The sequence below is a fragment of the Epithele typhae genome (genome assembly GCF_022376455.1).
Source record: "Epithele typhae strain CBS 203.58 chromosome Unknown BXZ73scaffold_134, whole genome shotgun sequence".
In the NCBI taxonomy this organism is placed as follows: domain Eukaryota; kingdom Fungi; phylum Basidiomycota; class Agaricomycetes; order Polyporales; family Epitheliaceae; genus Epithele; species Epithele typhae.
Genome location: NW_025954325.1, coordinates 31363 through 53360, shown reverse-complemented (window position 1 = coordinate 53360; position 21998 = coordinate 31363). Strand labels below are relative to the sequence as shown.

Here is a 21998-nt window from a genome sequence, read left to right as displayed (position 1 = left end):
GTCAATGTGCTCAACACATGAACGTAGCGCAACGTCGAGAACGTACCGGTACACTCGAGAACACTATGTGGAGTAGGTTGAGGATGGTCAAAGTCCTGGGTACGAGCGTTATCCATCGTGAACCCATCGACGTCACTCGCGCTCACACAAAATAAAGTGTGCCTGTCAGGTTTTTGGGTTGCACCGGCTTTAAAAGAGTGCGAAGCATATATGGCGCACCGTCTTTGAGTAAAACACGCGAGAACGAGCCAGAGGGTGCACCGGTACCGCTGTCTTGACGACAACCCACTCCCAACGCACGCCAAGTGATGACGATCGCGATGAGGTCCGCGGTCACGAGCGAGAGGCGAGAGAGGATGATCACTGTGTGGATACAAAATGAAAGCCAGTACACACCAAGCGTGCTTTGGAGCAAAACGTACATTTACTAGGACCCGCCGTCGAGGCAATGTCGCATCCTCCGCCATCGACCCGTGCAGTCTCACGTACTTCAGCCATCTAGCATGACGTCGTCAGCTCAGTCCAACAGCGCACTACCATGTTGGTGGCACACACGATATTTAACCCCACCGGTATCATTGCGAGCAGGAAGGTGGTGGTGGATATGAGCACCGATGCCCAGCGCTTGAGAGACTGGACTCTGCACATGGCCAGAGTGCGAAGTGCGCAGAACGCTGAAGCGGCCGCATGGGTATAGTGGAAGAGATGATTTAGTGGAAACTAACCTGCGAAGACCACAGTGGTTGACAGCATGAACGTCGATTGGCTTCGATCTGTGTCCAAGCAACTACACGAACAAATGCGGTTAGTATCTGCCGGGTGCGAATATATTTACGGCGTCGGCGTACATCTGTGACATGAAACGATACTTTAGAAGATAGGCCATAGTAAACACTTTACTTGACATAATCTGACCTTGACAGTGGGAGTAGGGACAAAGTTAAGAGTTATGTCGTACACAAGCGTGATTATCGAGAGATATCGGTTGGCGAAAAAGAGTGCGGCGGCGAGAGTGAGCTTGCTGTTCCAAAAGAGGGAGATCTCCTCTCTGATTGTAAGGATGTAGTCAAAGAAAAACACCACTGTATACAGTATATCATCAACCAGTTCGTTATCAGCGCTCACAGGGCGTAGCGCAAACTCACCATCACTCCCAGTATCACAATAGCTGTAGATGATGCTGTGGCCAGACGGAATGATCAACCGTGGAAACAGAAACCCCAGCGAATGCATCAGGGAAAACCCGGATGTCTATTGAGATGTAATGGAGTATAATGAGGTATTATTATCGTCATTAGTTGATGTCTCTAAATTAGTCTAATGAGTTTAATCCCCTGACGGCTAGCGGTCATTAGCATCATTAGTAGCGAATAAAAGGGCATAATAGTAGCTATTTATATCTCAAAAGAGGCGGATAGATGTGCTCATCGGCACCGATTGGGTTCACACAGAGGAGAGTACACAGTTATTGACATTGCACAGACGTCTGCTAAGCAGGAAGAACACGGCGATACAATAGGCGTCTAACTCTCGAATTTACGGCACAAAGCTGCCTGCAGGTGCACAGGAACGACGCCGCCGAAGACGGACGAACATAGGGACGAATTACGGGGGTGGGGAGGGGGGGCTGGTGGAGGTGGCAACGATGGAGGCGGCGACGATGGAGGTGGCGACGTCGACCTGGGTAGGGGCGTTGAAGTCTCGTTCGTTGAGATCTGTTGGATGGTTTAGCCAAAGTCGGAAGGGTGGCAGGACTGAAGAGGCTACGACACGGACTTATGCGTGAGCGGTGGGCAACAACACTGCACAGCAGCTGTGTCAGACGGACTTGTCAGCCGGGGTTCCAAGTTGGCACGCTGATGGTATGAAGGATGATGACATACCGATATGGGCTTGAAACAAAGGGGAACAAAAACGGGCGATACGTTGGTCTAGGGGAACGCGTTGGTGCGTGGGGCAACTCCGTGTTGGTGCGTGGGGCGACTTCGCGTTGGTGTGTGGGGCGACACACTGGAGCGGGGGTGACGTGTTGGTGCGGGGGTTGTTGGTTGGGGGGGCGACGTGTTGGTGGTTGGTGTGGGTGGTGCCGTCGATGCTTTGGTGTGAGCTTTGGCGACATATTGAGTTGGGTTTGGTGTCTATTGGAGTGGGTTCAGTCTTAAGTAACACGGTTGATGGGGGCTTACAAGGACAGGAAGAACGGGTCGAGACTAAGAGGAGACGGGCGGATTAGTTGAAGTGAGAGACGAGAAGGGAGGGACGACAGTTGGGGTGACGTGGTGGGCGCATGCCGGACGCCGGGGGCATGTTGACGAGTGAGAGTGGACGGCTTGAAAGGCTTGATTTGAAGAGACAGTTAGACGGCCTATGGTGCAGTGGCAGGTTGGCTGTCAGCAGCTGCTTTTGTCCGCTTCAAAGGGGCGCATTAACAACGTACCAAGGAATAAAGAGAGGTGTGAGAGGACGAAACCCGGGGGGGACCTTGCCAAGATGACCCAATGACGAGGCGAGACGGAAGACCGTGATGACGAGGCCGTGACAACGAGACGGGGAGCTGTAACAACGAGACGGCAAGATGGGAGGCCACGACGGTGATACAGTAGGCAATTGAAGGGGAAACGGAGACGAAGAGATCATAGGGGACGACGAGACGAAATTACGGGAGACGACGAGACGAAGACGGAAGGACAAAGGGATAGGAGATGACGAGACGGGAGAGAAATCAGGCGGGGACCGGGGTATCTGGCTGTTGTTTCTGGAAGTCAACCTAGTCTACATCCATGTTGTCGTAGTCGACCATGGCGATGTTGGCACTCATATCAGCCGGGCGAGGAGGAATACTGCCGCTGTTTGAAAGCGATGAGCGGGGGGTTCTAAAGGAGTGGTCCAACGTACCCTGCAGCGACATAAAGCCCATGCATCGTCTTATGGTAGCCGCGTGGGTTCCGGGCCTTGATTTGCTCAAGGTTGAAAACGTGCTCGTTGTAGGCGTCGAGGTACTTGTCTGCTGTAAAGTACGTCGGCTGGTGAGTCCCTTGACTCCAATCCATGAGCGAGGAGTGTATCTGATGTCGATCAGCGTATATGCCAGTCAGCAAGTTCGAGTAGGAAACTCACCGCAGTGCTAACAAGGGCAACCATCGTCATCGGGATCTCCTTCTCCTCGGGACGATCGGGGGAGGTGGACTTGAAGATAGAGGCGTGCTTCTTGGCGTGTGGCTTCCGGCCCTTGAAGAACACCGTGGCTAGGATCGCCGAGATGCTTGGATGCTGGTAAGGTTTGTTTCGGGGCACAGTAGCTTGCATTGGCTGCAAGGACGGAGATGATGATCTGCGTAAGCCACAACCTTGGCGTAGTACTAGGCTTGTTCGACATTACCTCAACGGGGTAGGAGTAGTTGAGGTGTTGCAGGAGCCACTTGATGAGCTGCTTCGTCTCATCACCAGAAACGATCTTGAAGAAACCAACCACCAGGTTATCGGATGCCTTTTTGAGGTCGTTCCGAATGGAACAGATGCGCTGGTTGACCTGTTGGGGCCTGCGTGGGTGACTCTGGCCATTGCATAGCAGTGAGGAGAAGACGTACTATAGGAGCCAGCGCTCTGAGTTCGTCTGGGTTCGACGTAAACCATCCAGCCAGGCCATTGTACCCTCTGGTTTGAGCCGCACGCAGGATAGAAGCAGTGACGAACTGATGGCGACCAACTGTGTCTGGGAATGCATTCTCCGAAAGAACGTGCTCCCTGACCAACTCGAAAGCAACACGAAGGGTGTCGCGGACGTGAATGTGCTGAGATGTGAGGGAGAGTACTCCACCTGGGTTCGCGGAGGGCACAACTGCATACGTCATGGGCGGCAGGTCGGAGGGTACTAGACCTAGAGCCTCCACAATGATGTCCTCGTCGTCTTCCTCGTCGTCGTCTTCCGATGAGTAGTTGGTCGAGATGGTAGAGAGTATCGGAGCTGCATCCATTATTTGATCTAAGTAGACGAAGAGGCTGGTGAGAGCAGAAACGCACCGCTACGGGATCCGGAGGGCTTTGTAGCAGGAGATTGAGCCATTTGGGGACCCAAAGCCGGGGTAGAGGCAGACGCAGTCCGGAGTTTGTTGGATGCTTTGGCAGCTTGAGATGAAGACGACCTTTTGGGAGGAACATCAAGCCAAAGAGGTTCCTGGGGAGGGACCATTGTCACAACATAGCAGTGGACCAGGGAGGGAGAGGTGCATGGTGGGAGGGGGAGAGAGGAGCGGCCTGCTACGGACAATGGAGGGAGGGCTGGGAGATGTGACGCTTACCTCATCCTCCTTTCTCGCCTTCTCGTGACGGATGCACTCCTAATACGCACGGTGAGAAAGCACACTACAAGCTTCGCCGCCTAATAGCGCACCTTTTCCTTCTCCGCCTTACGACGACGGACAATCTCCGCCTTCCGCCTCTCCTCGTCCTTGGCCAAGTTCGCCACCATCTTCTCATGGGTGTACTCTTCATCAGTCATCCACGCATCTGGGTCGAAAGCCTCAAAATCAGAGTCTGGATCGAAGACTTGGACCTCAGAACTCTCAGCAGACGACTCGTGGTCGACTGAGTCTTCCGGCCGGAACTCGGAGCCTGATATAGACGACTCTTCGAGGTCATCCAAAGTGATGTAGGTCTGTCGACCTGTCGAGAGCTGTCAGTACAATGTTGGGCGTCCACCGGTAAGCCTGTGACTCTACCTTTCCCCTTATCGCCAGAGCTTTGAACATCAGCATCATGGTCGTCATCAGACCAAGCAGCTTTCTAAGATCTGGTTAGCCAAAACGTAACCTCAACATTGCTTCATTGGGGTAGTACCTCTGCTGTGAGTTCGGCCCAGTCATTGTTGACACCAATGTCATCTTCAGACGACACTGATTGGTCCTCCTCGCTTCCAGATGACGCCTTGGGACAGTCTTCAGAGACTTTTTCGGCTTCGGGTTTACGGTCAGCTGGTAGGAAAGCATTCAGAGTGCGTTTTAGGCTCAGGTTTCTGTGCCAGAGGTAAGGCTTACCGGCACGATGACGAACAGATAGCTTCTGACGCTTGGAAGGCGGCTCAGCAGGTCGGGTTGTGGTCTCCGAGTCCCCGTCGGCAGATTTCGCAGCGCCACGGGACCGGCCTCCTTTGGTGCCTGTTGAGAACCGTCCAATTCACCACCAACTCTGTACTAGCAATATGAACTAGGCACGTACCCTTCTGAGACAAAGCGTCCGCATTCGAGCTTAAGCCCTCCTTGGTTTTGGCAGACTCATCGCGGCCATTCACCGCCATCCTGTGTCGGGGTTTCGGTCGACTCCGAGTGGACGGCGTCAGAGTCACAGTGGTTGCAGCCTCGGTGACTTCGTCCGGAAGGGCCCGCTTTTTGCCCGCCTTGTTCCTTGGAGCAGGTGCGTCAGAAGTCCATACTTAAAGTATTAGTTGTCAGCTCAGGTTATCATCAGCAGCTACCTATTTTGAGAGGCTCACCTTTGTTGAGAAGGGCTTTTGCCTTCGCTCCACGAGGAGGAAGGGAAGGCGAAGAGGCAGTCTGTTTCTTGGCTACAATGGAGTATCCAGGTGTGGCAGGTGAGAAATATGCGGAGTGGGTACGAGAGCAGTGACTGAATGGAAGGCTTACCCAGCTCATTGACGGCTTCAGCTTCCATTGAAGCTGCATCCAGCACAGCTCCTACAACGGCTTTCTTCTGACGGTTCGAAGAACGCCGCATCACGTCTGTGCTGTTGATGTTATAGTCGTATGGATGGTCGAAAGAGGGCGGTTTTAGGGATAGAGGGATGGATGGGGAACGGGTGTTGTGGATGACGGTCAGACGGCCACGTACGTGCCCTATCAGCCAGCCTGGGCGGGCTTTTGCTGACTTTCAAAGCGGCTTGAACTTTTACAGGCGAAGATATTAGTCCTGTCTCAGCCGTATCAAGAAAAGTTGTCTTGAACGCCTGGGATCAAAAGGTGGCGGTTTAACTTGGTTCATCCAGATTCTAAGCTCCGACCTGATGCATCCTGGTCGCAGCCAACGGCCGCCAGGTTAGACTCAGCTTTCCTTGGGACCGCAACGCTCAGCTGTCTCTATCACACCCATCCAGCCGGCGTACCGTTCTCCCCACCTCCACATCCTCTACCACCATGTCCGATCTTCGCACTAAGAACGGAACTTCCTCTGGATCTACATGCCCAGGCTGTGGCCGGAGGTTCTCACCGTCGGGGCTGTCTTTGGCGCGAACAAGTGACCCTCGATGTCGACAACTCCTTGACGGTCTCCCTCCCCTGCCTCTCGATCCTGACGACGAAGACTTGGTGCCCCTCCTCCCTATCCCAGTTCAGCCGTTTGAGGGCGACTTCTTTGGGGATTACTCCCCTGGCGACTTCGACCAATTCATCGACCCAGAAGCTGCCTCTGACTCAGAACATGAAGAGCTTGGGCCCATCATCGACCTGCCTCCGCTCCATAGTCCCTTCACCATTGAAGATGATGACGACGCTATTGCCACTGCCCAGGTCATGGACCAGACCCAGGCCAAATCCAGCTACAGGAGTCCTCCGCAATCTCGACAACGTCGGGTCATCGCAGAGCACACCGTTCAAGACCACAGACAGACGTATGTCAAGCCATTCCCTCTCTCCTCCGCTGCTGCACCACTTCGACGGACGCGGGTCTCCGAAGCCCCTCGATGGAACCAAGGCTACGACACCTATGAAGCTCAGATCAAAGACGGTGCTCCATCTTTGAATCCCTTCGCCCCATTTGCCTCGAAGCTGGATTGGGATGTTGCCAAATGGGCGAAGACTCGAGGGTCGGGCTCTACCGCTTTTACTGATCTACTCACAATTGAAGGCGTAAGTCCAGCCGCGCGTGTGAGTGCAAAGGACGTTCTGACGATTACGTTTACAGGTAGCACAACGGCTCGAGTTATCTTACAAGAACTCTCGTGAGCTCAATCGCCTCATCGACGAAGAACTGCCCTCTGGACGACCACCTTTCCATCGGCATGAGATAGAGGTCGGAGGGGAGAAGTTCGAGGTCTTCTTCCGAGACGTTCTGCTATGCATCAAGGCGCTTTTTGGCGACCCGGAGTTCGCCCCTCTCCTTCTTCTTACCCCTGAGCAGCACTACACGGACGAATCCCGACAAGAGAGGGTTTATTTCGATATGAATACCGGGAAGTGGTGGTGGGTGCAACAGGTATGTGATTTCATTGCCCCAATGGGAGTCGAGCCGCTTGTCTCACTCAAAGTCCAACTTCACAGAAGCGACTGGAGGAGTTAAACCCGGGTGCAACTGTCATTCCCGTGATCATCAGCTCCGACAAGACCCAGCTTACTCAGTTTGGAAACAAGACTGCGTACCCCGTTTACCTCACAATCGGGAACCTGCCCAAGTCCATACGTTCAAAACCGTCTCGTCGTGGTCAGATCCTGCTTGCCTACCTCCCCACCACCAAGCTCTCTCACATCAAGGGGACTGCTTCTCGTCGACGCTCCCTTGCCAACCTCTTCCATGCCTGCCTAGCTCGCGTCCTCGCTCCACTTGGGGCTGCAGGCCAGGACGGCATACCCGTTACGAGCGGCGACGGGATCACTCGACGAGGCCACCCGATTCTTGCCAGCTACGTCGGCGACTACCCAGAACAGGTCCTAGTCACCGGATGCAAGCACCTGTCCCTCACGGGATATCAGTTTCCCAGACTCGAGTGATCCGGGGGGCCGTGCCGAGTCTCCTTGACTCAAAATCCCACCCACCCCCAACTATTAGTTAAACTACAGGGTGCTTTCCTTACAGGGAAGTATTCGACGCCTCTACTAAGTATGGCATATATCCAGTCTCCCCCGTATGTTTTCCCCGCCCGGCCCCGTGATGTCCCGAGTCCCGACCCCTCCGCCATCAGAGCCCCGCCCCTCCTACGTCATTTCCCGCGCCGGCGCCGCGCGCTCTGCCGACTGCCGCATCACTGCCCCGGCATGCCTGGACACCGGCGCCCCATGCCCCACCACCCGTGCTCGTCGTCCCCAACAGCGAGCTCGCTGTCCCTACACCCTGCCTCCCCCTCCCCTCCGTTTCCCTCCGTTCTTTTTGCAATCTACTTGTATTTCAAATGCGCACCTAATGACACACAATGCAATAGCTACACTTGCCTGAGTGTGCCTGCACTGAGCCCATATACCCCCCAAAATGCGTGCAATATAGGAACATATACAAGCATTCAATTGATCGGCCAAGTTCTTCAACATATAGTTGTAGATGAGAGCTGCTCTAGTATAAAATCGCAGGTGGATAGCTAGAGGGGTGCAGGTATGATGTCATATGTTATTTCAGAATGACATACTTCACAGTGACATGGTATATACATGTGTCGTCTTATATACACCCAGGATCGTACCTAGAGATCATTGAGAGCGCATTGAAAGAAGAAGCAAGTGAATAGATGATGTTTTGGTGAAGATGTGATATGTGTTCAGAAGGGGGTATTGCATTGAAAATGCGGCCTTCATATGTTCTTGTGCAGACCTCTGATCACTTTACATCTTGTTGCATTACGTTCATATGTATGTGGAGAGCTCAGATCGTCAGTTTGGTGCTTATCGGTGAAGGATTGAACACAGGCCATGGTATGTCATTATTCTATGACATAGAGTATAGCGATATGACATGTGCTCCGATTATTGTTATGAAAAGCGGAATAAGACGGGGTGTTCTTCTGCTCAACGATGCAGAATGAATCTCGAGAAACGATCGAGTAGTCGCTGAGATATGTCAGGTGAGCTTAGAGTGTGCAAAGTGCTGTAGGTGGTTCAAGGGCGTTCTTTGTGCAACCTGCCGTTCTAGACCCATCTGACATATCTCAGCGACTACTCGATCGTTTCTCGAGATTCATTCTGCATCGTTGAGCAGAAGAACACCCCGTCTTATTCCGCTTTTCATAACAATAATCGGAGCACATGTCATATCGCTATACTCTATGTCATAGAATAATGACATACCATGGCCTGTGTTCAATCCTTCACCGATAAGCACCAAACTGACGATCTGAGCTCTCCACATACATATGAACGTAATGCAACAAGATGTAAAGTGATCAGAGGTCTGCACAAGAACATATGAAGGCCGCATTTTCAATGCAATACCCCCTTCTGAACACATATCACATCTTCACCAAAACATCATCTATTCACTTGCTTCTTCTTTCAATGCGCTCTCAATGATCTCTAGGTACGATCCTGGGTGTATATAAGACGACACATGTATATACCATGTCACTGTGAAGTATGTCATTCTGAAATAACATATGACATCATACCTGCACCCCTCTAGCTATCCACCTGCGATTTTATACTAGAGCAGCTCTCATCTACAACTATATGTTGAAGAACTTGGCCGATCAATTGAATGCTTGTATATGTTCCTATATTGCACGCATTTTGGGGGGTATATGGGCTCAGTGCAGGCACACTCAGGCAAGTGTAGCTATTGCATTGTGTGTCATTAGGTGCGCATTTGAAATACAAGTAGATTGCAAAAAGAACGGAGGGAAACGGAGGGGAGGGGGAGGCAGGGTGTAGGGACAGCGAGCTCGCTGTTGGGGACGACGAGCACGGGTGGTGGGGCATGGGGCGCCGGTGTCCAGGCATGCCGGGGCAGTGATGCGGCAGTCGGCAGAGCGCGCGGCGCCGGCGCGGGAAATGACGTAGGAGGGGCGGGGCTCTGATGGCGGAGGGGTCGGGACTCGGGACATCACGGGGCCGGGCGGGGAAAACATACGGGGGGAGACTGGATATATGCCATACTTAGTAGAGGCGTCGAATACTTCCCTGTAAGGAAAGCACCCTGTAGTTTAACTAATAGTTGGGGGTGGGTGGGATTTTGAGTCAAGGAGACTCGGCACGGCCCCCCGGATCACTCGAGTCTGGGAAACTGATATCCCGTGAGGGACAGGTGGATGCAAGACGGGAGAGTGCCCGAAATGCCCAATCCCACGCAACGACGTCGGCGAAGATTGTGACACCTCCCGTGCTCTCCGTGACATATCGCGCGTCTTTGCCGCCTTGGATACCCTCAATCAAGGCCCGCGGACCTACACCAAGGCGTGCAAAGATGCTGGCATCAAGCCGATCTTCCACCCTTTTTGGGAGCGCCTGCCTTTTTGCAACATTTTCATGGCCATCACGCCCGACATCCTACATCAGCTGCATCAAGGCGTTCTCAAGCACGTCATTTCCTGGCTTCAAACTGCTTACGGATCTGACGAGATCGATGCTCGATGCAGTCGACTCCCCCTCAACCACAACGCTCGACACTTCAGCAAAGGAATCTCAATCCTATCTCGGGTGTCTGGCAAAGAACATGCCCATGTCTGTCGCATCCTCCTGGGCCTCATTGTCGACCTACGCCTCCCAGATGGGTACTCTCCTGTTCGAGTTATCCGTGCTACCAGGGCCATCCTCGACGTCCTCTACCTTGCGCAGTACACAACCCATTCGGCCTCAACGCTACGTCTACTTCAAGAGGCACTAGAAGAGTTCCACGCAAACAAGAGCGTCTTTGTCGATCTGGGCATTCGTGTCGATTTCCACATCCCCAAGCTCCACGGTCTCGACCACTACATCCTCTCCATCGAGCTCCTTGGCACCACCGACAACTTCGACTCACAGTTCACAGAAAGGCTCCACATCATCCTAGCCAAGGACGCCTGGCGGGCTACCAACAGAAAAGACGAACTCCCGCAAATGGCAGTGTGGGTGGAGCGAAAGGAGAAGGTTCTTCACCACTCCAACTACGTCGAGTGGCGACTTAAGCATGGGTCCGAGGGTACGTACCTGCTCCTCTCTTCTCGGGGGGTGTTGCTGACCTCAGACGGTATGAACTAGCGCAAGGGAGGGCGGCGGAATTGCCATCGCCTCCGCCCCGCATCCAGCTCACTCAGCATCCCTCCGCCAACATCCCTGTCGCCAACATCCCCTCGTTGTACCACGCACCTTTCTTTCGGGACGCCCTCGGACGATTCATTGCCAGAACCAACAACCCCGCCCTTCTCCCCCGTCAAGTGGAGAATGCGGCAGGCGGACAGTACCTCAACATCAGTACTTTGCGTTGACTTCTAAAACCTCTAAAAGTTTCTAACTTTAGAAGTTGAGAGAAGTTAGAACACTTTAGAAGCTTAGAAGCTTTAGAAGTGTATTTTAGAAGCAGTTAGAAGTTTAGAAGCACTTAGAGATTGTTTGAGGCACATCACTATTGTCGCATTTTTGTCGAAGTAAGAGGAGGCATAACATATTCATACACTGCACCCAATATCTGATCACACAAGTGTAAAAGAGAGGCAAGAACAAATATATTGCCATACAATATGCTACAAGGTACAGGCTATGGACTAGGATGCTGTACATGGGGGTGTCTGGGTCTGTAACGTAGGCGATGTAGGTGACGTTAGGCGTGCAACGTTGGTGATACAGGAGACGCAGGCGCGAGGGTCTGCCTGGACACATACGTGGGTGAGGTGGGTGACACAGGCAAAGAGGGGGATGCGGGCGCAACGTGATCGACTCGGCCAAGGTGTATGGCGTGTCGCGTTGCGGGAGATGTGGGAAATATGAAAGACGCAGGCGAAGGTGGGATGGGCGATGATGGTGACGCAGGCGAGGGCGAGGCAGGCTAGGGCAAGAGGGGACGACGCGGCCAAGGTTGGCGACGTGGGCGAGATGGGCGAGGCCAGAGATCCAGGTGCAAGCAGATGCGGGCACGACGCAGGCAACGTGCCCAAGATGGGCGAAGAACGACGCGGGAGATTCAGGCGAGGCACTGGGCGATGTGGGTGAGGTGGGCGCGGTGAGCGATATGGGCAAGGCAATGGCGCGGATGACACAGGTGAGGTCGCGATGTTGACCATGTGAGAATGGGAATGAACACGGGCAAAGGAGCATAGCGGACAAGAGGGAAACAGACCGTGAAGGAGCCAGGGAAGCTGTCGGTGGGTGGAGGCTGCGGTCGCACCCGCTGTCCGCATTGCGCGCACCGAGCGGCGAGTCGTCCGTGACACACCCGCCGCAGGTCTCGAGGTCCGTCCGGACGTCGATGGACTCGCTCCTGCGGAGGTGGCTCTGCCCGTTCGCGGAGATGCCGTGCACGGGACAGCTGCGCTGGCTGATGGGACACGCCGCTGTGCGACGTCAGAGGGCGCCTTGGCTGTTGAGACCCGAGGGGTTCCCGCCGCCAACATCGGCTGCGGACGAGAAGTCAGTACGTGGACAAAAAAATCGGAACGGTGGAGGGGCACACGGCATGTGGGCCTGGAGCTGGGGCAGTAGAACTGGCCGTCAGCGTAGAAGAAGGAGCATGGGGGTGAGGAGGTTGTGCCGACGACGGAGTACTGGTCGCACTTGCGTCGTCAGAGTGAAAGCCGGAGCAACTACGATCGCACGTCTGTGAGCATACACGCACAGTGCACCGGGGATTGAAAAGGACGTACTAGGAGCAGTAGGTGGACGCACCCTCCCACAAGAACTGTCTGGTGGGGCACTCCTCGCGCTGAGTCGCGCCGTCGCCTGGCCGAGAGTGCAGGTGGGTATGTCGATGGCGCAGGAGCCCCAGTTGTAGTGGGCAAGCAGGCGATGTACAACACGGCCGCACCGGTGGAAAGAGCAGTGCTCATGTTGGGGACAGGGTTGGTGGTGCGGCCAGGGCCTAGCAAGATGGTGGGCGAGGTGGGGAGCGCAAGAGGGCAGAACAGAGGACTCACCGAGACAGCTCGTCGCGGCGGGCGAGGGGCGTGTTCACGTGCTCCTCAAAGATGTTGCGCCAGGATGAAAAGACGGGGAGGACAGGAAGAACGGGGAGGACACGGAGGACGGTGCCAGCGCAGAGACACGAAGGCAGGCGCTGGCTCGGGAGGCGTGGGAATGAACGCGCGTTGTGCGGACTCCAGCGCTTGACACTGCCAGCACACGCATCGCCTACCTCACCGTCGTCCTCCGTGTTGTCCTCCACCTCCTGCGCGTTGCCTCCACGTTGCCCTCGTCCTCTGCCTCATTGCCGGCTCTGCCTCGCGTCGCCCTCCCCCGCTTCCGCCGTGTCCTGGCCCCCCGCGTCTCCCTCCTCCACCACGCCGCCCTTGCCGCGTCGCCCTCGCCACGTCATCTACCTCGCGCACGCGTTGCCCACGTCTTGCCCCCGCATCGCCTACCTGGTCCTCGCCTACCTGGCCCTTGCCCTCTTCTCGCCCACCTTTTGACCGTCTCGCCTAGGCCCCATGTCTTCCGCCTCCCCCGCGTCGCCCGCTGCCCCATCGCCTTGCCCGCGCATCGCCCACCGCGCCCTCGTCCGCGTCACCTACGTCGCCGGCGTCGCCCACTGCCCCGCCTTCGCCCACCACGTCGTCCACTCCGCGTCACCCACATCCCCCGTCTACCCCAGCGGCCTGCGTCACCGTTGTGGTCCGCGTCGCCCCATCCTCCATTCACGCGGCGTCATCGAGCTCGCGCGCGGCCGTTTTGTGGGGTCGCGGTGGGCTCCCGCGGCCCTAATCTCCCCTGGTTAGTCCTCCCCTCCGCTCCCTGCGTCTTCGCCCACCCTCCTCATCCTCGTCCTCCTCCTACATCACTGACTTCTCTCCCCCCCTTCACTTGGTCCCCACAACGACTCCGGGGACGACCGACGCTTCCATGACCTCGAAGAACACCGTCCCGCCGCTGTTCAGCGAGATGTTGGACGTGCCCGCGGGAGCGGCGCCCATGCTTGCCAACACGTTCGCCGCCGGTGTGACGCCGTCGTACCCGGGCACGCCCGCGTTCCCCACTGCCTGTGCGTCTTTTCGTCTGTGTTGTGTTTCTGAACGAAGAGCCCTTGCGGGCGCATGCAGTCGTCTTCTCAGCCCAGACTGGCTGGTGCTGATCCCCCACCACTGGTGCGTACAGCTGTGGGGTGCCCGTGTCTTTGGGTGGGTGGAATTGCTGACGCTTGGAACAGATTCCGCCCAAGTCAAGGAGCGGATGAAGGAGCTCAATGGGTTGGACATCCCCGACCTTGACCCGACCCTCAGCGGTGCGACACGCAAGGAGCACCCGGCGGCGTCCTTGGACGTGGGGCGCACGGCTGATAGACGTGCGCTCACTACGTTGCGGACACCGACATCCTTTCTTGCCTGGACAAGCTCGTGCGGGGCATCAACCTCAACAATAGCCCGTCGACGTACAGTACGTTTTTATCATGTACTCGAGGGGACGGACCAAGGGCGCTGATGAGTCCACGACAGCGCCGAAGGTCCTGGACTTCCTCGATAAGCATGACCTTCATGCGACGTTCTTTGTCGTCGGTTCCCATGTGGTCTCAAACCCCAGGTTCCCGCCCGTGTCGCCCAAGCGCCTCCCTCACCATGTCACCTGTGTTGCTTACCTCGGCCTCGGCCATGTCGCCCCCGTTGTGCCCCGCCTCTACTGCGCCCACTGCAAACCCCCAGGCGGCGCCCACCGCAGCCCCGCCCATACTGCCCATCGCCCGTCTTGCTCTCATCCGTCTCACGCTTGCCCGTCTCGCCCTCGTCTTTCCCTCCTCATCAGGAAAACCCTCACTTGCTAATTAGAGAAAATTCGCTCTAATTAGTGCTCATTAGCAAGTCTTCTCTAATTAGAGCGAATTAGAGTTGCACATTGCTAAGGCATCTAATTAGAGCTAATTAGACGCAAATTAGATCTTCATGAGCTCTTCATTAGCTGCAAGGTAGATCTCAAGGAGCACTCAACAAGGGCCTAATATGCTCACACAATGCACTCAATAGATCACACAAATGCATAAGAGGAGCAAACAAATTTATATTCATCATGCTACAAGGTAAAAAGTACAAACTACATATGATGACGCAGACACTGGGTATAACGGCCTCTCTGTACATACCCAGTGGGGGCTGAAAGGTGCAGGTGACGTGGGTGAGACGTGGGCGACACAGATCACGCAGGCGAGAAGACGGATAAAGTGGGCGGCCGTCGTGAAGCCGGACGAGACGGTCAACATGTGCGAGGGCGATGCAGGCGACGATGAGGCGGCGGGGTCAGCACCGTCAGACCGGGGCAGTGAGCATGCGCGATTGCTCAGGGCAGTTGTGGAGGCGGGCTGGCGGGAGTGGTCCGCGAGCCGCAGCACTGGGAGCTCATGACTTCAGATCAAACACTGAGGATCGGGACGGTTACGACTTACTTAGCAGACTGAGAGGAAGTGGGCGCGGAGGCAGCCAGCCAGCGCGACCAGATGTGCGGGTGTTCGCCGCGTGGCAGTCCGATTTGTCGAACGCCCACGCGGTCGCTGAGCGATGTGTGGCTCGCCTTGCAGCACGCCCACCGCGCAAGGGCGTCTTCGTCCTGCTGCGCGTTGCTCCCGATGGTGTGCACGAGCGCGAGCACAAGCCCGGATTGTGTGCTTGAACGTGGCGTGGTTCAGCACGAGGACCTGTATGGCCCCGGCAGGAGAGCGCGTGGAGGACGGGGCAGGGCAGAGCGAGCAAAGGCGATGCTGGGGTGACGCGGACGGTCGGGGCAAAGGGTGCTATGTGCGGGATGGGTGGTTGAGATCAGCACAAGCACGAGAAAGTAGTGGAGAAGACACACAGGAGATGGTTGTGGCGTGATACAGGCGCGGGTCGATGACGGCGACTTGGCCGGGGGAGGGAAACCAGCCGGTGACGGTGTTAATGAGAGGGAGATGCTTGTCCGAGGTATGGGATCACTCACTTCACAATGATAGATACCATCAAATGAGGTAGAATCGGCGGCGATGAGGCGTGCGGGAGAGGAGAGTGGTAGACGGAAAATGAGACGACGATGCGCAGGAAGAAAGGAGCTCACCGGATTAAAGCCGCTACGTGGCGAGCACACGCTGTCGCAGAGGGTATCCTTGGACGAGAGGAGGGAGCTGGGAAGCCAGTGAACGTGCGTGATGATGATTCATGCGTGCTTGTACGCATGGAGCACGGGAGGCTGGCGTGGTCGATATAGAGGGGATTGGAAGGTGGTAAGGGTGAGGGTGAGCCAGAGAGCGAGCGCGGCGAAGTTGCCGCAAGCGCGGAGTCCAGGCGACGCGCGTCCGTTCCCACGCGAAAGTGGCGCCTGCCAGCGTGTCTTTCCCTTCCCCCGTCCCTCATCGTCCGCCGCCTGGCCATCGACTGCAGCATCAACCGCAATCCGCGACGTGTCCGATGCGGCAACGTTATATGGAACAGGTACGTCCACCGCGTTCGTCTTATCATCGACCGCCTCCCTCGCGCCGACGTGTGCGAGCCTCCCCCTTCAGCGAGCCCGAGCTCGTCCAAAATAAAGCCCCCTACCGATCCCAGCCACTATAACCATGGCCGCAGTGCACACAAAGAGGTACGTTGGTACGATCCCGTTCTTCGCGCATCCTGCTCACGCCCCAGCCCCGGTTTCCTCCCTCCGACATCCTCTAAGACCCGTGCCCTGTACACGGCCAGCGCCGATCCTCAGTCGTCGACACCACGCCCGACGCACCCCGCGATCGATATGACCCGTTGGTCGCCGACTCGCCGTGCCCGATATCATGCGATTGTGAGTTCATCGCCCACCCCACTCTTGATGCTGGTATGCCTTCCCCTTCCCCCCTGCCCTGAGCTCGCTCGCTCGCGCTCATTCCACCACACCGCCCTCAGGAATCATGCACCCGCGTTACCCCGAGCAGGTCGCTGCCGGTCCGTATCCATGAGCTCGGGGACCTCCGCCGCTAGCTCGAGGTCAAGAATTGCCCCGCTAACGCGCTCCACCCAGGACGTCGACCACTCCTCTTCCCCCAACTGCTCGCAGTACGAGCTCGTCAAGCTCAAGAACGAGCAGCATGACGCTGGTGAGCACGTCTTCGCTCTGCGTCACACCCAGCGTGAGCTTATGGCCCCGTCGCCACGTCACGCCCGCATCGCCCACCTCAACCACATCACCTGCGTTATTCACCTTGCCCGCCTCACTCGTGTCGCGATCTCGGCCACCGCACACCTCGCCCGCGTCGCCTATCTCGCCCGTGTCGCCCTCTGCTCCCACACCGCGCGCGACCGCGTCGCCCACTTCTTCCGCATCGTCCATATCGCCGTCTTTGCCCACCTCGCGCGTGTCACCCGCATCACCCACTGGAGCTTTGTGAGTCATTTGCGAATCTTGCTGAAATCGTTCCTAACCAACGGTCGTGGTGCACGAACACACCAGCGTGCATGCCGGCTCAAGTACAAGTGGCACTCGACATACGCGCAGACGAGCCTGTTCGACTCGCGCCTGAGGGTAGCCGGCCTGCCGTTCATTCATCCACCCCTCCTAACACAACCGCCTCGCCCCCGTGGTCCGCCCACCCGCGTCACCTACTTTGCCCACACCGTCACCTTGGCCATGTCGTTCATCTCGCTCGTCGCACACACCTCACCCGCGTTGCGTGACACGTCCGCGTTTCGCCCCCGCGTCGCCCGCACCCACACCGCCCACACCCGCGTCATTCACGTCGCCATGTCGCCCACGTGCCTCGTCTGTGTCGCTCGCTTCCCCTTGCCAGGTTATCCATGTCGCTAGTGTCATCCATGGTCACCCATCTCGTCTGCATCGTCCATATCGCCCGCGTCGCCGCCCACCTCGCTTGTTTCGCCCACGTCACCTGTGTCATCCGTATTGGATTCTTTAGTCGAGTGGCTGTATGCCTGTCTGTCTTGTGGTCTTTAGTCTTTACTCTGTATCTCGTAGTACAACAAATATAGATCTTCTCCTTTACCTTTGTGTGATCTATTGAGAGCATTGTATGAACATATTAGGCACAAATTGAGTCCTCTTTGAGATTTATCTTGCAGCTAATGAAGAGCTCCTGAAGATCTAATTTGCATCTAGTTAGAGCTAATTAGATGCCTTAGCAATGTACTACTCTAATTCGCTCTAATTAGAGAAGACTTGCTAATGAGCACTAATTAGAGCGAATTTTCTCTAATTAGCAAGTGGGGGTTTTCCTGATGGCCTTCTCCCACGTCACCCTCGCCCACTTCACCCACCTCGCTCACATCGTCCACATCACGACTGGGCTCGTGTCATTTGCGTCACCACCATGTTGCCCACATGGGGGACCTTGTGCGTCTGTGTTCGCTGCCTCTATGAAATGTCTGCCGTTGTTTGTAGTCCATAGTCTGTACCTTGTAGTATGATGAATATAACATTTAGCTCCCCTCTTTGGTTGTGTGATCTATTGAGTGCATCATGTAAACATATTAGTTGCTAGTTGGGGCTCATTGAGTAAATTACTATAATACATACTCATGTTGCAGAGAGTTTGACAAATCCTGAATCCTGATCCCTCTAACCTTCTAACATCTCTAACACTTCTAAAAACTTCTAAAAATTTCTAACACTTCTAGCCAAAAAATCTCTAAAATTTTAGAGGTTTTAGAAGCTTTAGAACATAGCAAGACTTACGGATGAACTTTGGGAAGCTCGGCGTCTTCAACAAGGTCAAGTTTTGGCTCAGAGATCCGCATCGATCGTCGGACCCAGATGCCTATGCTCAGGACGCCGCCCACGCATCGCCAACAAGGACTAGTCGTGGGAAGGTTCCGAAGGTAATTCCTGAACGGTTTGACACCGTTCTTGTCTGTGTTGGTCCTGCTGCACACCTTGTTGGGCAAGACGGCCCCCGTCAACTTGGGGCTGCAGGTAAGTTGCCGTTTGTGTCGTCACAGACGATGAACTGAAGCAACACACCCGCCCAGATCTCCGTGTCGCGCAATTACGGGTTATATTCCGTCTGCCCCCACAAGCCACAGACCTCTTTCCTGATGTGCCCAGCTCTAACGTCCCGAAGCACCTCGCCTATGTGGAATGGTTCACGCCCTTCGCTGCCGCCGGACCCGACCCCAACCATGGCCTTTACAAGGTCTCGCGATCACTTCGAAACGGAGCAAGGCTTGCCGACGTCATTCCTATCACCCAGATCGAACGCAGTTGCCAGCTCCTTCCATGCTTCGGCCCCATTGCACCGCGGGAATGGACGTCGAGCAACGTCCTGGAGTCATGCACCTCCTTCTACGTAAACTCATTCCTTGACAAGCATACCTACAAGATCCTATATTAGAAGGAGGTCAAGGTACGGCTGTCTCTAAACCACTCTTGTGTTCAACGACTGTTGATCGTCCACAATTCCCTCCCACAACCTCCCCAAACTCTCACAGCGACTGTCATGCGGGACCACAAGGAGCGTCCTGCTCACACAGTGGCTCGCCGAGCTGGGAGTACCCGGCGTCGGGACTCGGCGCTACACCACGTCGGGCGACGCGCACATTGGCGCGTGCGTAGCATTACGACACGCGGGGGGCGCGCGTGCGCGTGCTCTTTGAGGGCGTCGTGCTCGCACTGCGGCTCAACTCAACGCGCCATGGGCGCGGATCAACACTGGCGGGCTGGGTGTGACGTCACGCACTCCCAGCCTACTACGCGTGGGGTTGAACATACCAGGACAACGCCCACTCGCGCGTCTTCAACCTCTACATCGCGGTGGCAAGAACTAGCCACGTATCACCCGCCGCACACGCCCTACCCCCTTCCAGCCTCCACCGCAGACTGTCCGTCAGCAAATAGCCAAGCATCCAGACGGGCAGATGTACGCACAGACGATGGCATTTGGGAGCTGATGCGCCGTGGGTGGCGGACGCACCGCGCAGGTGCGCCCTACGCGTCCAACTCGCCGCCCTCACGCCCACCCCTCTGCGCCTCACCTGCCCCTTCGCCTACCAAATCGCCACCCTCACGGCCGCCCCTTCCCGGTCCCGCGTTCATGTCGCAGACGACCCTTCCGCCCTCTGAGTACGTGTCCGCCTCCACCTTGCCACGATTGACCGACGCTTATAGTCAAGCTGTGGCGGATCCTCAGCGCTGCGGGTAACCGCTTCTCACGGACGAGCGCAAGTACGGGTCGATTGCGCTCGCCATGGACGCGCACGGCGTGAGATGGGCGCCGGTAAGGATCGACGCGGGCGGGCGAATACCGGCTGACCAGGCCCACATGACTCCGTAAGTTTTCGCCCAACTTCCTGGCGTACTTCCTCTGATTGGCTTTCCAGATGTTGACCAAACCCTACCGGCTCAACCTGAATCTAGGAGATTGCTCAGGTGCCCTGCGACGTCATCATTGTGTTGAAGACGCCGCCTGTTAGTCTCGACTCTCTGCCTTCATTGCCCTGTCCGCGCACTGTTGACGCATGCCCCAGACCTCCAGTATGAACTCCCCAATTCCCTTGATGCGGGCACGTTCGGCTGCAGAGTCCGCACGCACAATCGCCTCTTCCGCCGTGCCACCGCCGGGGAAGCGAGGCACGGGCTGGGCTAGAGGTAGAGGAGCGTGAGCCCGCGCACCGCTCCCACAGAGGAGCATGTCGCTGAGCCCTTCGAAGCGTGCTTCCAGGTGGGGATTGTCGTGCTCGGGGCAGCGGGCGTTGACTCAGATGAGGACTACGGCGACCTGGTCAACCAGTAGTCATTCAACCAGGTGAGTGACGACTTTGCCAAGCATCTCCAACTCGCAGGGCTAAATGCGTCAATCCCCTGCGGCAGCTGACCATCCTTACGATGAATGAAGCCCCAAAACCCACAATGGAGTTCCCCCCTATGCGATGCAAAAACCGCCCACTATAACCACGGCGTCAACCTTCGGCCACCCGCCTCTGGTCCACCTCGGCCACCCATCCTTCGCCCACCATGCTCGACCGGCCCCCTCAGGTAAGCCCCCTCATTCTGAGCCCTATATGCCCCCCTACTGCGTCGTAAGGCCGCGCGACGGCGTCGTCCACCTGCGCCACACGGGCGCGGTCTACCTGCCCTCTGCTCGACATCGGCCTGCGTCGCCCACAGGCGCCGCAGACTGCCGTGCAGCTGTGGTCTGGTACCACGCGGCGCGCGATGCCGGCCGCTGTCGCCCACCCGCGTCATCGACCGCCGTGCGCCGCCGGCCTCTGGGCGATGTCGGTCTGCGTCGTCCACAGGCGCCGCAGACTGCCATGCAGCTCGTACCACCGTCGCGCGATGCCGGCCGCCGTCGCCCACCCGCGCCGTCGACCGCCGTGCACTGTCGGCCTCTGCGCAACGTCGGCCTGCGTCGTCTACAGGCGCCGCAGACTGCCGTGCAGCTGTGGTCTCGTACCACACAACACACGATGCCGACCGCTGTCGCTGCCCACAGGCGCCGCAGACTCCCGCGCAGCTGTGGTCTCGGCACGCGACGCTGTCGAACGTCGCCAACCGCCTTCCTCGTGCATGGTACCTCCGACGTCGGTAGCTGACGTGACCCCTTGCAGCCCGTAGTGATCGAAAATCGAACTGACCTCAAAAGGCTGCTGCGTAGCCAAAAAAGAGTACGGCCTTTACTCTGGAACGCTCGACCTTCTTGACGGGCAGGACGTTTGCCTTGCAAACTACCGCCTCGAGGAGATCATGGACCACGCGACCTGGAACCACGGCCTTGACGGGGACGACGTAGACGAGGAGGAGGACGCTGAGGAAAGGGACTAGAAGAGGAGCGTCGTAAGTGCCCTCACCTGTCTGCGATTCCCATTGGGTCTGACGGACCACACACGGCACGAATCGGACACTCACCGCGCATCTCCTGACGCGCAGCAACGCTCGACACGCGCCGCGCACTCTGCGAGTCGCACACACGGCACGAATCTTCGGACGCGCGATGCGTGACGCCGGGTGCACGATATGTAGCCTACATTGCCGATCCTGTCACACCGCACGACATCGCACGCACCGCACGATCAAGTAGGCTGAAGTAGCAGCTCGTCCCCTCCACCTCACGGTGCTTCCTCTAGCCTGACTACCCCCTCATCGGCTGTACCACATCCCGTTGCCCTTTGTACTCTATCAACCTCCTTTGTCGACCACTCTCGTGACTCGTACCTACGTATATAGCTCCTTGTGACAATCTACGGCTTTTATGCAGACCTTAGAGTGCTTGCGTAGCTGTCTTTGTCGGCC

General features: G+C 56.6%; 6 protein-coding genes across 6 annotated transcripts; 4 read left to right on the top strand and 2 right to left on the bottom strand.

Annotated features, from left to right (window-relative positions):
- Positions 1-2767: 2767 nt before the first annotated feature.
- Positions 2768-5667, bottom strand: BXZ73DRAFT_107976 (uncharacterized protein; the record flags this gene model as incomplete). Its single annotated transcript, XM_048017048.1, has 14 exons — positions 2768-2846; positions 2896-3065; positions 3118-3309; positions 3380-3529; positions 3588-3964; positions 4021-4174; positions 4299-4337; positions 4391-4662; positions 4719-4782; positions 4837-4970; positions 5034-5153; positions 5215-5427; positions 5489-5560; positions 5640-5667. 14 exons carry the CDS (start codon positions 5665-5667, stop codon positions 2768-2770), a joined length of 2064 nt encoding a protein of 687 aa, XP_047871430.1.
- A 479-nt stretch (positions 5668-6146) lies between these two features.
- BXZ73DRAFT_56964 (uncharacterized protein) lies at positions 6147-10280 on the top strand (the record flags this gene model as incomplete). The annotated part of the gene is made up of 5 exons (XM_048021531.1): positions 6147-6857; positions 6913-7203; positions 7269-7658; positions 8768-8771; positions 9952-10280. Coding segments are annotated over 5 exons (1725 nt in total), but the record flags the coding sequence as incomplete, so codon positions are not given.
- A 1902-nt stretch (positions 10281-12182) lies between these two features.
- On the bottom strand, positions 12183-12664 carry BXZ73DRAFT_107973 (uncharacterized protein; the record flags this gene model as incomplete). The annotated part of the gene is made up of 5 exons (XM_048017047.1): positions 12183-12235; positions 12290-12322; positions 12393-12421; positions 12482-12557; positions 12643-12664. The coding sequence occupies 5 exons, from the start codon at positions 12662-12664 to the stop codon at positions 12183-12185; spliced, it is 213 nt and encodes a 70-aa protein (XP_047871428.1).
- Positions 12665-13673: 1009 nt separating this feature from the next.
- On the top strand, positions 13674-15569 carry BXZ73DRAFT_82760 (uncharacterized protein; the record flags this gene model as incomplete). The annotated part of the gene is made up of 5 exons (XM_048023788.1): positions 13674-13812; positions 13978-14112; positions 14871-15077; positions 15100-15384; positions 15442-15569. 5 exons carry the CDS (start codon positions 13674-13676, stop codon positions 15567-15569), a joined length of 894 nt encoding a protein of 297 aa, XP_047871427.1.
- A 775-nt stretch (positions 15570-16344) lies between these two features.
- On the top strand, positions 16345-17561 carry BXZ73DRAFT_82759 (uncharacterized protein; the record flags this gene model as incomplete). Its single annotated transcript, XM_048023787.1, has 5 exons — positions 16345-16367; positions 16415-16562; positions 16664-16702; positions 16779-17141; positions 17208-17561. The coding sequence occupies 5 exons, from the start codon at positions 16345-16347 to the stop codon at positions 17559-17561; spliced, it is 927 nt and encodes a 308-aa protein (XP_047871426.1).
- A 1177-nt stretch (positions 17562-18738) lies between these two features.
- On the top strand, positions 18739-19101 carry BXZ73DRAFT_56977 (uncharacterized protein; the record flags this gene model as incomplete). The annotated part of the gene is made up of 1 exon (XM_048021532.1): positions 18739-19101. A coding segment is annotated over one exon (363 nt), but the record flags the coding sequence as incomplete, so codon positions are not given.
- Positions 19102-21998: the final 2897 nt, after the last annotated feature.